The sequence below is a fragment of the Lissotriton helveticus genome, chromosome 5_1, assembly GCF_964261635.1.
Source record: "Lissotriton helveticus chromosome 5_1, aLisHel1.1, whole genome shotgun sequence".
Taxonomy (NCBI): domain Eukaryota; kingdom Metazoa; phylum Chordata; class Amphibia; order Caudata; family Salamandridae; genus Lissotriton; species Lissotriton helveticus.
Window position 1 is genome coordinate 510,258,964 of NC_136065.1, and position 16,423 is coordinate 510,275,386.

The window sequence follows — 16,423 nt, forward strand, 5'->3', positions numbered from 1 at the left end:
TAGGATGAGAGAGAGGTGGACAGGTCTTCACCTCCTGTGCAGGGCCTGGGAGAGGATGAGGGAGAAGGGGATAGGTCTTCACCTCCTGTGACATGGCCTGGAAGAGGATGAGAAAGAGGCCAACAGGTCATCAAGTCCTGTGACAGGACGAGAGAGAAGTGGACAGATCTTAATCTCCTTTGACAGCGACTGGGGACAAGATGAGAGAGAAGGAAACAGATATTCACCTCCTATGACAGGGCCTGAGAGAGACAAGGGACAGGTCTTCACCTCCTGTGACCACGCCTGGGAGAGGATGAGAGAGAGAGGGGGACAGGTCTTCAAGTCCTTTGACAGCATCTGGGACAGGACGAGAGAGAGGTCGACAGGTCTTCACCTCCTGTGACAGCACCTGGGAGAGGATGGGAGAGGGGGACAGGTCTTCACCTCCTGTGACGGGGCCTGGGACAGGATAAAAGAGAAGGGACAGGTCTTCACCTCCTGTGACAGGGCCTGGGAGATGATGAGAGAGAGGTGGCAGGTCTTCACCTCCTGTGACAGGGCCTGGGAGAGGATGAGAGAGGGTGACAGGTCTTCAAGTCCTGTAACAGTGACTGGGACAGGACGAGAGAGTAAACGTCGTTTACAATGCGGTGTTTACACCGCACGACCTTTACCACGCTGCCATTACAACGCAAGTCGTTACTACGACTTGCGCTGGATGGCGCTGTTGGTTAAGGAATATTGTAATTTTATATTCCAACACCTTCCCTACTGTTACGTGGACTGGTGTTGGAATATAAATTTATAATATTCCTAAATTCGGGCCCTCCAACGCAAGTCGTTGTAACGACTTGCGTTGTAATAACCGCGTTGTTAAGTACCGCGATCTAAAAGATCGCGTTGGAGTGACATACATCCGACGAGAGAGAGGGGGGACAGGTCTTCACCTCCTGTGACAGGGCCTGGGAGAGGATGAGAGAGACGTTGACAGGTCTTCATCTCCCATGACAGGGCCTGGGGAGGATGAGGGAGAAGGGGACAGGTCTTTACCGCCACTGAAAGGGGCAATGAGAGCAATATGGAGAGGAGGACCTCCATTGAAAGAAACCAGGAGAGGGCGAGGAGTGGGGCAAATTTTCCCCTTCTGTGTCACGACCTGGAAGAGGATGAGAGTTAAGAACACATCTTCCCATCCTGGACTAGGAGAAAATGAAGAAAAGGTCAAGTCTTCCACTTTAGTGACAGGGTCTAAGAGAGGTTGAGAAGAAAGGGGAAGGTGATCACCTCCAGTGAGAGATCGTGGGAGAGAAACGAGGATAGATGGACAGGTGTTCATCTCTAGTCCCAAAGACCAAAAGAGGATGAGAGAGAGGACGAAAGGTCTTCAGCTCCAGGCATGGCAGAGGAAGGAGAGTGGGATAAGTCTTCACCTCTAGTGAAAGGGGATGAGGAAGAAGAAGGACAAGAGGACAAGACTTCATCTCCTGTGAAAGGGATTGAGAGAGCGAAAGAGAGAACGAGGTGAGCCTTCATCTCGAGGATATGGAGAGGATGATGAGGAGTGAAATATGTCTTCAACTCTAGCACGGGGATCGAATAAAGTGGTGATCGGGAAAGGTCAACACCGCCTGTGAAAGAGACAGCAAGAGTCATAGAGATCGGCAGAGACAAGTCTTCACCTCCTGCAGTTGAGAATGGAAGTTGAAAGAGGGGAAGGCTGTCAGGGAGAGGACGAGGGAAAATGGAATAGGTCCTCACCACCCATCACAGGCACTGGGGAGGAGGTGCCCTCCATTGAAGAGGAGCTGGACAGGACTTCACCTCCCATGACAGGCAGAGGAAGACGATTAGAACTTCAGTAGAGGATCAGACCTTCACCTCAAGTGACAGGAAATTGAAAAGGACGAGGAAGAGAGGGCAAGACCATCATCTTCAGTAACTGGTCTTGGGAATGGAGGAGCAAAGGGAGAAGCCTTCACATTAAGTGACAAGGATTAGGAGAGGATGAGGAATAAGGGTTGACCTTCAGTGATAATGACAAGCACTGGGAGATGGTAAGGAGAGGTTAAACCATTGGGTCCATGGACAACATTGCCAGGAATGAAGCTTTTAATTGTACAGCAGGTGAAGTGCATCCAAGCCAAGGCTGTGCGGGTCCCCCTGTACCACAATTATGGCTATCTTTTACTATCAATGTGTGGTATGGACCCATTTTGCCTACTTGGATATTGACCCATCTCACCCTTACTACACCACTGAGCACTGGGGGCCAGTGAGGAGGGGATGGAAAAGACCACCATCACTAACAAGCATTGAGCGAGGAAGAGAGGGACATTCCTTCACCTCAAGTGACATGCATTGTTCCTCTATGAGACTTAATAAAGACAGGTCTTTGCATTCATTTTGAATTAATGCTGTTGCATTATTATGGGAAGCTGGAATAAAGGATCCAGTGATTCCACTAGAAGTAGGGCACAGACAGAAGGATCCACCCCCGGTCATGCTTACCCACTTTGTTCTTTCTGTCACGGAACAAGTTCCCCTTGGATTCTGGGCGGAATCGATCATCTTCACTATGTAAGTAAATGGGATCATCGTCATCATCCTCCAATTCATACTCTTCATCCTGCGGGTTTCAAAGAAGACAGAAGGATTTCATTAAAAGTATGTATAAGAATTCCACAGCAACCAGTGCAAACAAGGGCACTAGAGAAGGAGTCTGAATAGAGGGAATCTACTGCTACCAGTGCACTTACTGACACTACACAAGAACACTGAATACTGGGCTTACTCTGTAACCCGTGCAGTTGTGGACACTCTAAACGGTAACTTTATACAGGGATTCCACTGCTGCCAGTAGTGCAGGCAAGGACATTATGCAAGGACACTAAATATAAAGATTCCACTGCAACCAGTGCACCCAAGGACACTATGCAAGGGCACTGAATAAATGGATTCCACTGCAACCAGTGCACTCAAGGATACCATACAAGGACTCTGTGGTCTGGGATTCCATTGTAACCAGTGCACTAAAGGACGCTATACAAGGACTCTGTATTCTGGGATTCCACTGTAACCAGTGCACTCAAGGACACTGTACAAGCATTCTTTATTCTGGGATTCCAGTGTAACCAATGAACCCAAGGGCACTATATTAGAACTCTGTATTCTGGGGTTCTACTGTAACCAGTGCACTCAGGGACACTATAGACGCAGTCCGTATTCTGGGGTTCCGCTGTAACCAGTGCACTCAAGGACACTATAGAAGCAGTCCGTATTCTGGGATTCCACTGTAAACCGTGCACAAAAGGACACTATACAGGCACTCTGTATTCTGGGATTCCATTGTAACAAGGGCACCCAAGGACACTATACTAGAACTCTATAGTCTGGGATTCCACTGTAACCAGTGCACTCAAGGACATTATGCAAGGACTCTGTATTCTGGAATTCCACTGTAACTAGAGCACTAAAGGAAACTATACAAGGGTTCTGTATTCTGGGCTTCCATTGTAACCAGTGCACCCAAGGACACTATACACGGACTCTGTATTCTGGGATTCATTGTAACCAGTGTACTCAAAGACATTATGCAAGGATTTCGAATATTGGGTAAAGATCTAAGCAGGGGAAGAGGTTGGAATAATACTATAGAGATACATTCAATGGCAGGCTGGATAGAGGACCCAAAGCTGCACTGGAAATTGTGTCACACCACAGCAACAGTGAATGAGCATCACCACTTAAATGGGGGTTTTCCCCAAAAGTAAATTTTCCAATAATTGTGTCAAATTTGGCCATTCCTTAACACATTTCTCCATATATGCTGTTAAAAAGGCAAGAGTTGTACTTAATTGTTAAAGACCGCAGCACAGCACTATCTTTAGATGAAGTGTGAACGAAGAGGTGAAAGAAGAGATGAGCCAACATTCTGAACAGAGTAAGAGATGTAATTGTAGGAAAGTGCCCTTTCTGACATGGTAGCCCCCACTTTTTGCCTTGTATTTCATTTGGTTTCAACTGGAGGTGCACTGAGCTACTGCTAACCAGGTCTCCAGTGCCAGATCGGTTTACCAAAAACTGTGCAATTGTACCCCAATTGGCCATACCTTTAGCACTCCCCGCATGTGCCTAGTAAGTGGTGCTCCTGGTACCTAGGGCAAGGAGGCTAAAGAGGGACCTTAAGGGCTGCAGCACGAATTGTGCAACCCGAACGGACCCCTCACCAAATGCATACAGACTGCGACTGCATCCTGCGTGCTTTGGTGCAGACATAAGTCAAAATATGAATTGGCACACATCCCTGCGTAACCAGTAAATGTGATAGAGTGCACACCAAATTTATTCCACATAAATCATGATTTTTTAAAGTTCAGCCATGAAGGTGATAGCCAAACAGTTAAAAACAAAAATCTAATGTAATCCAAGTAATTCATTGCAATCAAACTGTATTCCAATTTCTTAAATGATTTTGGAGTTTAAACAGAAGCAATGTGGTTCCAATCTTTCAAAGCAGAAGAAATGCCTATTCAAGCTTATTTCTAAAACATGGCGCAATTCACTTTACATCCTTGTAAATCATATTGAGGTACACCCAATGCATTTTGGGCAAAGAAGCCCTTTGTCAAGAGTAACTATAATGTAAGGGAAGACCCATCAGTAACCTTTGAAAATCTCTAAGCCCAAAAAACATAAATATGTAAAACGTGTTTCACACAGTCAGTATATAAAAACCTACTCCAAAATGTGCTCCAATGATAAAAGAATATAAGATCAACGTGTGCTGCTGATACTTAAGAGACAAATGTGTCAAACCAAACTTAAATTGTGTATCACCATAACAAAAGGTATTAAACTATATGTGATCAAATAAGAAGTCTCAATCGGCTGCAAATGCAACCAAATTAATGTCACCGTGGCCGGCAGCGTGACAGCCCTTTCCGGCACCCAAGAAACCAACAAGATTGTGCACAGAATGAGCTGAATATCAATGGCTCACCTACTATGTTTGGGACACATTCCTGTGTGCCATACCGACAGACACTGCATGCAATATAGGTACATAACTCCTACAGCAGGGTGCACTTTACTACATGCGAGGACATTTCTGCACCAGCGCATATGCCCTTGTGCTGGTCAGCTCTATTGCTGCCAGTACAAGTGAACAGGGAAGCCATTTTGAGTACATGTGCTGGACACTGGTGAAAACACGTTCCCCAGCTGCACGATGGCTTTACTGTAAATAGGGATGTTTGGTATCAAACATCTCATATTAATAAACACACACTGATGCCAGTGTTGCATTCATTGATACATGCACACAGAGGTGCCCCCTAAAAACCTTCCAGCTACTTGTGTGATAACTAACTAGCTTTTGCCAGCCTGCCACCAGAGACAAGTTTCTGATCAATGAGGGTGAAGGCCTTTGCTCCCAGGAGTCCAGAAATCAAGCTTGTTCGGGCAGAGAGTGCTTACACACCCCACCTACAGGATGACAGGCAGATTAGCATTCCAAGGCAGGGGAGCTTCAAACAGCCCACTGCCTTTGGTATGCGAATCTGCATTCTCTCACAGGAGAAGAAGCTGACCTCCTTTGTGCAGGGCCCTTTGACACCTGGACAAGTGGGAACATTAGCGAGTTAGATAGGCGTGTCTACCCTCAAGCAATACCACCCAGAAGGTGGGCTACCTGAAGTGGATGTGACTTTTCAGAGTTAGCCATTTTGATTATGGCAAACTTAGGAACTCTAAAACAGGGTTATGCCCACTTCCCATAGGAAGTGGTCATATAGGAGGAGCAGTGACCCTAGGAGTAAGCAACCCATTGATTCCTACTCTACACTCCCCTAACGCCCCTAAATTCAGTATGACACCAGAAAAATAGATCCTGACAGCCTAGGAAGAAGAAGGACACTGAAGAGCCGCAAAAGCAGAAGACTGAAGAAGAGCAACTGACTTGGCACCAGCCCTACCGGCCTGTCTTCTGTTACCGATTGAACCTGCGCCAAAGATGTCTCATCCTGCAGTTGTCATGCCTCTAAAGCCTGGGAGGAAGGTCTGCTTTCAATAAAGACTAAAGAACTCCCGTGGAGTAGCGGAGCTGCTCCCCTGCATCCTGCAGGCACCCCAGGAAGAACCATGAGAACCCTGGAACCGCCAAAGCTCAACACCACCAAGCACCACTGCACCCAAGCCCCCAGCTCGAAGTCAAAGTAGTGCAACTGCGTCCGCTTGGTTCCCAAGCCCTCAAGAGACAGAGTACACTTTGAGTTCACCCTGCATGAACTCCCCAACGTCGTCTGCAGCCTCTGTTTGCTAGCCCCCTCAACCGCAGTTGCTCCTGGGCAAAGAAACCTGACAACACAAAGAACCCATGCACCCAGCCGCCCCAGCCGACCCGAGGAGAAGAGGACCCCTGGTGTTCTAGCATCGCAAGATTTCAGCCCTTTGCCTAGTTCAACCCGACTGGCCTCCCAGTCAAAACCGGTAGCCTCTTTTCACAAAAACCGATCCCCATTGACTAATATTGGGCACCCAACGCTGTAGTGCAGCACTGCACCTGGCTGCCCCAGTCCCAATGGAGGTGACCTACTGGTGCTGCCTTGGACCTTGCCTAATATTTACCTTAAGTACCAGAGACTGGTCTTGTAAATTGCTGTTGTTGGGGAAGAGGTGTGGCGCAACGGCTAGGGTGCCTGTCTCCAGACGATGGGGTTCACGGTTTGATCCCCGGTGCCGGTGGCAGGTTAGCCCAGCATCATGTGACTCTGGGCAATAGCTCGCTTAATCTTCTCGACGGCCCCCAGTGCCTGAACAACCTTGGGTAATGGTGCGATTTACAAATACTGGATTTCATTTAATTTCTGTACTGTACCAGAATGCAGTACTTGTTTTCCTTCACTAGAATAAGATTGCAGCCTCTGAAAAATGCACTAAGTGTCAACTTTTTAGAATGCAAAGTATTTCTCTTACCTGATTGTATTGATTCTGATGCCTAAATGTATATAAAGGTAAGTGTTATTTTTATAAATTGGTGTGGATCTCCTTATTGAGTCGTGTGCATCATATATTAACTAGTGTATGTATTTATTTGCAGATGCCTTTCTGATAAGCCTAAGGCTGCTCCACCGCACTAGCCCCTAGAAGAGCACATTGGGATTGCCTGCACTCTTTGTACGATACACCTCACTAGAGTCTAAGGGCCACATGTATCAAAAATTTTGTATTTGCAAATGGTGTAGTTCTGTAATTTCACCAGTTTTTGCATGCAAAATTGCCTTTCCGAATGCATAAAATGCATTCGTAGCCCACTTTTAAGTAAATGCAAAGATTGCGATTCCCAGATTTGTGACTCTCTTTTGCGAATCACAAAATGTGAATCATAATTAGGTAATTGCAAATGTAAAGTAGGAACCATTCACAATTTGCGAATGGACTAGAAAATGCAATTTTGCATGTGCTAAATATCACCAACTCCAATAAGGTTGTAACCTGGTGCAACCTATTTAAACAGGCCCAGAGTGCCTCAGCATGTTCCATAATGTCTGCACTTTACCTCATTGTGAGGAGGATGAGGGTACTGGTTGCAGCACAGAGAAGGAGGAGGAGACAAGAGCAGGTTTTCAGAACGTGCATTACATTGTTTAGCCAGACAGAGTGGGAAATATATGACAAGTATTGGTTTAATTCTGCCATCATATTGGACCTAATAGCCAACCTGCAACCAAACCATCATACTCACAGGACCAATGCAATTCCCAGCCTTGTGCAGGTCCTATGTTCCCTGCACCTCTTAGTCTCAGGGAGCTACCAGGGGGTATTAGCAGCAGCAGGAGGGGTCTCCCAAAGTGCGCTGTCACACTTTTTTTTTTTTTTTTTAAACGGATTTTTATTTGTCCGAACACACATAGAATGCATAGTCCCGAGCACCGGGGACCTCTGCCAGCATCAAAGAAGCAAGAATATCATCTGCAGACTTTTACAAGAAACACTAACCCACCCCTCTCCCATCCCTCCCCCCCAGTTGCGCCGCTGCTAAAATAGAAAAAACATTTGTACAGAAAGCATGCATAGTCCTGTCAAGACACTTCATAGTATTGCCAAATGTCCAGATGTCAAGGCGACGGGAGGGCGGCTCTGTCAGGCGGAGGGTCCAAGTCCAGCCCTCGGTAATCGGCCCACCTCTTCCATATTTTAAAGTGTTTGCCAGGACTCCCCCTGGCCAGAAATATGGGTTGTTCCAGCCCCATACAAAAGTCCATACTGTTCTTCCAGGCGACCAGAGGCGGGGCATGAGGCGCCTTCTAGGCCCTGGCAATGTCTCGTTTAGCTAGAGTGAGGCCCAGAAGCAACAAATGACGCTTATACCTGTTACCCCAATACCCTCCATAACATTCAACAACGCTAACCTGGGGTCTCGAGTAAGCACCCAGGCCAACACCTCCGACAAACATCGAAACACCCCATCCCAGAACCTCAGTACAGAGGAACAGCCCCATGTAGTATGTGTGAGTGTACCCACTTCCGAACCACACCGAAGACAGTCCGGGGAACCCACCATGCCCGCCTTCCACAGGCGCTGTCCTGTAAAATACGCGCAATGCAGATACTTAAATTGGATCAAACGCAAGCGAGTGGAAATTGCCGCTAATCGCGGACCTGCCAGGGCCTCATTCCAATCCTCTTCCTCTAAATCCCCAACATCCTCTTCCCACCCGGCCTTGAGTTTATGTAGATCGGAGGAGCAATGGTGCACCAGTGTCTGATAAATGCGTGAGATTTTCTTATCTGGCAATTTCCCCATGAACAATTTGGCCTCTAACGGACTAAAGTCAGGGAGCTGCTCTAGATCAGACAAATAGGGTGTTAGAGCATGCCGAAATTGGAGATATTAAAAAAATTGGGATCGGGGCACCCCAGCCCCGGAAACCCAGAAGCGCAGCTAGTTGGGGCAAGTGACCATTGTACCAAAGAGGGGTTTCCTGAGTAAGCACGTTCCACCACCCCATTCTACACAGCGCTTGTCTCCAGACGCAAAACACCACTTGTGTGGCAGAGGGAAGACACCACCGGAGCAACGCCGAATACATCAGCGTATGAACTGACGCCGAGCCCATGAGGAACTGCTCCACCGCGTAGGCCGGGTCGCCCCGGTCGCCGTACCACCAGTCATTTAAGACCAGCAGATGGGCCTCCTGATAATAAGAGAGCACGTCCGATGTGGCCAGTCCCCCAGTATATGAAGAGCAGAAACACGTCCGCAGCGCCACACGAGCTATCACCCCCCTCCCACATGAACCCACTCAGTGCCGAGTTGACTTGTTGGAACCAACGGAGCGGAATCCGGTAGGGATGATTTTGCAATTGGTACACAATGCGGGGGAGCGCAACCATCTTAAAAATGGCCGATCTGCCGTATATAGACAATGGCACATGGGACCACACCTTTATATCCTCGCGGGTACGATTCCACACAGGGGTGAGATTGCGCTCCCGGGATACTGTAGCATCCTCTGACAAATACACCCCCAAGTACTTCACCCCGCGCGATGCCATTTGAAGGTCCGACGCCCATGCCCACGGAGTATCCACAGCGTCGACTTAGCGGGGTTCATATATAAGTCGGAGGTTTCGCCAAAAATTTGCAGTATGCGCAGCAGCCGCGGCTCCGAGCGATCCAGATCCGTAAGGAAGAACAAAACGTCATCGGCATATAACACTATTTTATCAGCCAGGTCCGCACACCACCGAAAACCTTTGAGTTGGGCATCAATGTGTACCCACGCCGCGAGGGGTTCCATGGTGAGCGCGAATAAATAGGGGGACAAGGGGCAGCCCTGATGCGTCCCCCTCGAACTAAAAAGGAATGAGAGACTGCGCCCCCAACACGCACGGCGGCCGTAAGATCAGTGTATAGCAGCTGTATATATGCCAAAAAGTGCGGGCCGAGAGTGAGGCGTCGCAGTAGGGCAAACAAATATATCCAGCTCCTGGAATCAAAGGCACGATCCATGTCAGCTAGAAAAAGCGCCGCCTACTCCCCCAGGGTCCTCCATGCGGAAATCGCGACATGAGCGCTTCGAATATTGTGGTGGGTAGCCCTCTGAGGCATGAAGCCTGCCTGATCGGAATGGACCAGATCCGCAATGTGGGGTTTAAGCCTATTGGCCAGAACTTTGGCCAGAACCTTTGCTTCCGTATTGAGCAGCGATATCGGGCAGTAGGATGCATGACTCCCTGGGGGCCTGCCCGGTTTCATAAAGACCACCACCTCGGCATGTCGCCAATCCGGCGGGAGCAACCCCCCTCGCGCGCCTCCTCCATCACCCGTCGGAGTCGCGGACCCAGCTGCACATAAAACCTCAGAAAAAAATTCGCTGGGGAAGCCATTGGGACCCGGCGCATTACCGGAGTTCAACTCACCCAGAGCCGTACCAATTTCATCATCAGTCAGCGGCTTGTCCAGCAAATCCCGCACCTCATCCGAGACCGCCCGCGGAGGGAGGTCATCAATGAACCTCTGGACCATATCAGCCGGCAAGCACTCCCGGGGCGCGTAGAGCTCCTCGTAGTATGCAGCGAAGCTCTCTGCAATTGCCGTGGGTTCGAGTACAGATTCCCCACCAGGACCTATAATTTGGGGCAGCGGTTGGGCAAGTAGAGTGCCTTGACATAGGCGGTGTAGCATTTTGCACGATTTGTCCCCCCACTGGTACACCCGACTACGAGTGGCCAGCCAAGCCTGTCGCGCCTCATCCATTAGAACCGCGGTGTGTTGCTGCTGAGCTAGTATTAACTGACGTCTGACGGGTCCACCATCCACCTCCCGACTCCTACGCTCTAAGTCCTCAAGCGCAGCCTCGCGCCACACCAACTCTCTCCTCCGCCCCCTACAGGCCGCTGCGCACCAGGAGATGTCTACCCATCGCAGAGTGGGTTTTAGGGCCTCCCATAGGGTGGTCGGGGAATCTACGGAGCCCACGTTGGATAACAGGTAGTGATCTAATTCTTTGGCCATGTGCTCCCTGTAGGCATCCTGCATCAGGTGCCACGCAGACATACGCCAGCGAAACGGGTGCCTGGCCGGACCCACGGCAAATGTGAGGGCCACTGGTGAGTGATCAGACAAGGCTCTCGGCAGAATAGCCACCGATCGGATTCTATGTGCCAGCCCCCTTGGAACAAAAATGTAATCAAATCGAGAAAACTAATCATGTACTGCAGAGAGGTATGTGTATACCCTACGTGAGCCATGTCGATACCTCCAAGCATCCGTCCAGTCCAGGCCTGTTGCCAAGGCATGGAGTTTGGTGGTGGGAGCCCCCACGCCCCCTCCCCCATCAACCACCCCACTGCGCCACCTATCACTGCCCAGGTCCATGACATCATTCCAATCTCCCCCTACAATAGAAAGTGAAGGGACATGAGCTTCTCCACAAGAGGCCACTGCAGGGGTGGCGGGGCGTGGACCCTACCCAGGGTCACCCTGTCTCCTCCCACCCTGCCCTGCACAAAAACATACCTGCCCTGTGTGTCAGTCCAGAGTTTATCATGCACATATGAAATCCTACGATGTATAAGAATAGCAACCCCCTAGACCCCCTCACAAAGCCTGAGTGGTATACTTGTGTGTACCCAAATCGTTGGAGGCATGGTACCCTTGTGCCGAGCAGATGCGTCTTCTGCAATAATAAGTCATCCACCCCCACCCTCTTTGCATACTGGAAAACCGCACCCCTCTTCACCTTGTCCAACACCCCCCGCACATTCCAACTTAATACACGCAAGGTGCCGGGGCCTACCCGTCCATCTCCCCCCGCAACAGACATAAGGCTAAATGTTCACAATAGTTACTGGTGTCCTGATGACTCAGCACGCAGACAGCATAGCCCACACATAGCAGCGTAATATGCGCAAACAACCCCCCAAACTCCCACCCCAAACACCAAGCCCCCCCTCCACCCCCACCCTGCACCTCCCAGACATGGAAGCACCTGTCGCGGTCGGAGCGCATCCCAGTCCCCAACGGGGGAACACAAACCCCTCCTTCCAATGGATCCCCGAGTGACAACCCATAAGAACAGGATTCTCACTCCCACCCACCCACACCTACTGGGGCAGGCTCCAGCCCCCAATACCTGAGCACCTGAGCGTCTGTTTCTGCTGTATACAAAGTTCAGAACGAAAGTTCCACATTTCAGGACTCCTCCTGCTGCTGCTGTTCCGGAGTCAGGCCCTCTTGACGAGACACGGAGCCAGAGCGTGAGCTGCGACCCGAAGTCGAGCCCTTGCGTCAACGCTGCTGACTCCGTAGGCCCCCACGGGCCTTACCACTCGAAGAAGAATCCGATTCGCCCCCCGGGGCCGTGGTGACTCGAAGTTTCACTGTCTCATCCGTCCACTGGAAAACTTCCTCGGGGGAATCAAAGAACAGCGTGCGGGATTTATAGATGACCCGCAACCGCGCCGGGTAGAGCAAGGCATACTGGATGTTGAGGCCCCGGAGACGGGCCTTAGCCGCAAGGAAAGACTGGCGCTGCTGCTGCACCAGCTGCGTGTAGTCCGGGAAGATGAGTATGGTGACATTGTTATAGGTGAGCAGAGCCTTCGTTCGTGCCTGCCGCAGGATGATGTCGCGGTCTGCATAGTTAAAAAATTTAGCAATGATTGGGCGTGGGCGCGCTCCAGTATGGGGCTTCTGCATGAGGGCCCGATGGGCCCGCTCCACAACGAAGCAGGGAGATAAAGCGTCCAAGGGAATCCAGCTCTCCAGCCACTGGGCCAGAAAGCGCTCCGCATCGTTGCCTTCACAGTCCTCCGTAAAACCCACGAAGCGTAGGTTATTTCGTCGAGCATGCCCTTCTGCATCCTCAACCCTCCTGGCGAGGCCCTTTTGACTCTTTTCCATGGCGGCAACCTTTTTCTTGAGCACGGACATATCAGCCTCTACTTCGGAAATGCGAGTCTCCATGCAGGTGATCCTTTCAACCGCGTTCCGTAGGTCCTGACGGAGTAACATAACGTCTGACCCAACGGCCCCAATCTTGACGTCCAGCATGTCACTGGATTGCGTTATGGCCATCAGCAATACTGCATTGTCGGGCACCGAGGTTTGCGGCCCCCCACCACCTGCCGCCTGGCCTAACTCTGTAAATTTATCAAGGGTCCCTTGTTTAGAGTGTCCACCTCCGGCACCACCCTGTGTCATTGTGGCTGTATGTGATAGATGTGATGATGGGGCTCCTCACCGTGACTCCCGGCAGCGCCTACACACCAGAGAACCGTAGGGCCAATATGGAAGGCCGTGGGCCAAGTCTTCACCTCCACCAAGGGGCCCTACTCTTGCCTGAGCACCGTGGCCCGAGTCGACCACCGAAGTGCCCTCTCAAGCCTCTGGATCGCCGCCCCCGGCCCCTCCAGGATCAGATCGTCCATACAGCCATGCCAGTCCGCGGCGGCCGTCTCACCCCCAATCACCGCAGCCCGATGAGGCTGCCGAGCGCCCAGAAGCAGGGCCACTACCACTCCACTGGAGATCCAGGCAGAATATAAGGGAGGGGGGGAATCGAGCAGACGCCCTCACCCCCAGTGTCCAAGCCCCACACCCCTCCGCAGCCAACTCACCACCGCAGGCCAGGTCGGTATATTGAGCGCCCGGCCCTCGAGCTCCAGCCAGGTGTCCCAGCGGCTGCCCAGGTTCCCCGGGGTCGGCACTCAAAGTCTCTCCACTCCGCCGACGTGAAAGATCGCCTCAAAGTTCAATGGGGGGGGAGGAACCAGCACCTCGGGCCCAGACCGTCTTTGCTTGCCCGCCGCAACCCTCCTCTCAGCGCTTGTGAGAATCTCGGCGCACTGCCCGGGAGACAGAAGATGGCCGCGGTCACCCCCAAGCCGCGGAAAGAGTCTCGCCCGCTCTCAACGGGCGTCGCCTCTGGCCCACAACTTCAATGGCCCCGCAGCAGAGCCGCGGAGCCCGTAGTCCACAGTCACGAAGTCCAAGGTATGACTCACGGTGGGCCGATCACCCAAAATGGCCGCTGTCCTCCAGAAGGCCGGCCGGCCCCTCGCGTCCGCTCACACGGCACCTTCACGGCCAGCCCATGTACTCAGGGCCCCAGCAAGAAAGCACAGGAGCGCGGTTGCCCACTACGCACTCCCGGCGGCCAAGGCCTCCCCACGACAGGGGAGCGGGAAGGGCGCCGGGGTACTCCGGCGCACCGGCACCTCACCGCCGGCTCGACAGCCACGGCCTCGGCCAGACGCGACACTCCAGGCCCCAGCTCCCGTCTCCCGGGCGCTTACCAGGCCGCACCCTCGCCTCGAGTCGTCTCACAGCGCTCCGAGAGCCCCCACGGACAACAGAGGGCCACCAACGGATAGCGCTGGGTCTCCGGCGTTTGCAGGACCAAGAGATACGCTCAGGGCAGGATATTTCCAAGATACTAACGGGGCTGGCCGGAACGAACCTAAAACACAGCCGCCATCGCTCCGCTGTCACACTTTTTAATGCATTCCTGGATGCAATATTGTTGAAAATACATAGGCACATTAGATTCCCAAACACCCCATAGGACTTGCAGCAAACAAAATTGCAATTCTACCAGTTAGCACAATTTCCGCACCTCTTTGGCTGCATTGATGGGACACATGTAGCTCTATGTCCCCCCTCATTCAATGAGTACATCTTCAGGAATAGGAAATGCTACCATTCACTAAACATCCAAAATATATGCAATGCCACGCATATCATCACAGACATAGTGACAAATTCCCAGGTAGTACGCATGATTCATTTATCTTCAGATATAGTGGAATCTACACACGTCTACTTTGGGGTGAATTTGGAGGACAGCTACTAGATAAATACATGTATCACAAATCTGCAGACACTTCGGCCGCATTGACACATGCACAGTGATTAATCTCTTGCTTTTACCCCTGTAGGTGACAGTACATATGCTGTGCGCTCATTCATCCTCACCCCTTTTCAATCCATCCACTCCAAGTGAGCAACGTTACAATGCTGCCCACAAAAGTACACATAACGTAATTGAGCAGACCTTTCGGTTACTCAAGAGTCATTTCCGCTGTCCCCATAAAAGTGGTGGGGCACAACAGTACAGCCCTGAAAGTAGCTGCAAGATTGTGGCCATATGTGCCATGTTGCACAACATTGCAACTACCAGAGGCATACCCATGGAACTTTCTGATACAGATTCAGAAGAAGACGATGAGCCATCTTGACCTCGCCAACCAGCAGATGGTTCAAGCGCAGCAGAAGGCAGATGAAGACGTGCAGAAATAATGCAGAATTATTTTTAAGGGAAGTAATGATTGGACAATGCACAACATGCGGTAACTGCTAATGTAAATATTTATTACCTTGAATTCAGGTTAAATACATGCACACAGTTAAAGAAGATGACATTTTGTGTGACCAACACTATAAAAAAATTTGCCCTAACACTAAACTGTCAGCACTGACAACAAAATGCAATAGGTTAATTCACCTAATGGCGTAACAGGGCTCAGCCCATATTATTGTTTGAAGCCACGCACTCCACTGACCCGGTCAGTGTGCTCTGTGCCCTCCCTTGATGAGGCTCTGATGCTGCACTATGCCTAGCACCGTGTTGTGTGCATTACATCACTAGTGCTGTGACACTACTAAGGCTGAAGGCCTCACTATTCCCCACACCCTGTTCACTATTGCCAGCAATTGTAGCAGTCTGCAACTGCTCAACAGCGTTGGTGAACTGCACCAAACCCCTGGCCACATCACCACTACAATGGGCCTTTTCAACCTGCATGATCACAGCGCATCTCAAAAGGAGAGCTGTTTTATTGCTCAGGCGGTTGATGGACCTAATATACTGGCAGATGCATCAACGAAAATACCTCCCGGTAAAACACCGAATCGGTAAAACAGGCCGATACCGAACGCAAAACCAGAAAATGCTATGCATCAAACAATAAATCGGAAAAAAATAAAGAATCGCTAAAACCCCCCGCGGTAAATTACCGAATCACTAAACAGACAATCGGAATTACCGAACCCCAAAGCTGACTTCGGAAATACCGAATCGCTATTAACGAACCGCAATGGTATGCATGAAAAGTCGCTAATACCGAAAATCCCTAAAATCGCTATTTAGCATGAGCAAAATAAGGGGAATCACAATCAGGAGGTAAAGTTAACTGAAGGACAGAAAAAAAAATCCAACCCCATCAGCAGGTGCTGACAATCAGTAACCCTTCATAAATGTCCTGGGAAACCCCACATGTCAACCAAAATGGCTGCCCTCTACGTGCTTGCTAGGAGGAGGAGGATCAACGCCCAGGCGAAGCGCAGGAGGATGATACAGGACAGGATCTTCAGGGTGCGCATCACTTTGCTGGGGCAGGCCGAGGAACAGGTGTACGACAAGTATAGACTCAACCG

At 50.6% G+C, this 16,423-nt stretch overlaps 1 protein-coding gene across 1 annotated transcript in view; it reads right to left on the bottom strand.

Annotated features, from left to right (window-relative positions):
- The window catches only part of ANO7 (anoctamin 7), a 221,107-nt gene that overhangs the window by 151,797 nt on the left and 52,887 nt on the right, over positions 1-16,423 (bottom strand). The window contains exon 2 of the mRNA XM_078640414.1: positions 2,491-2,608. Within this exon, the coding sequence (XP_078496540.1) occupies positions 2,491-2,608 (118 nt within the window). The remainder of the gene's footprint in view (positions 1-2,490; positions 2,609-16,423) is intronic.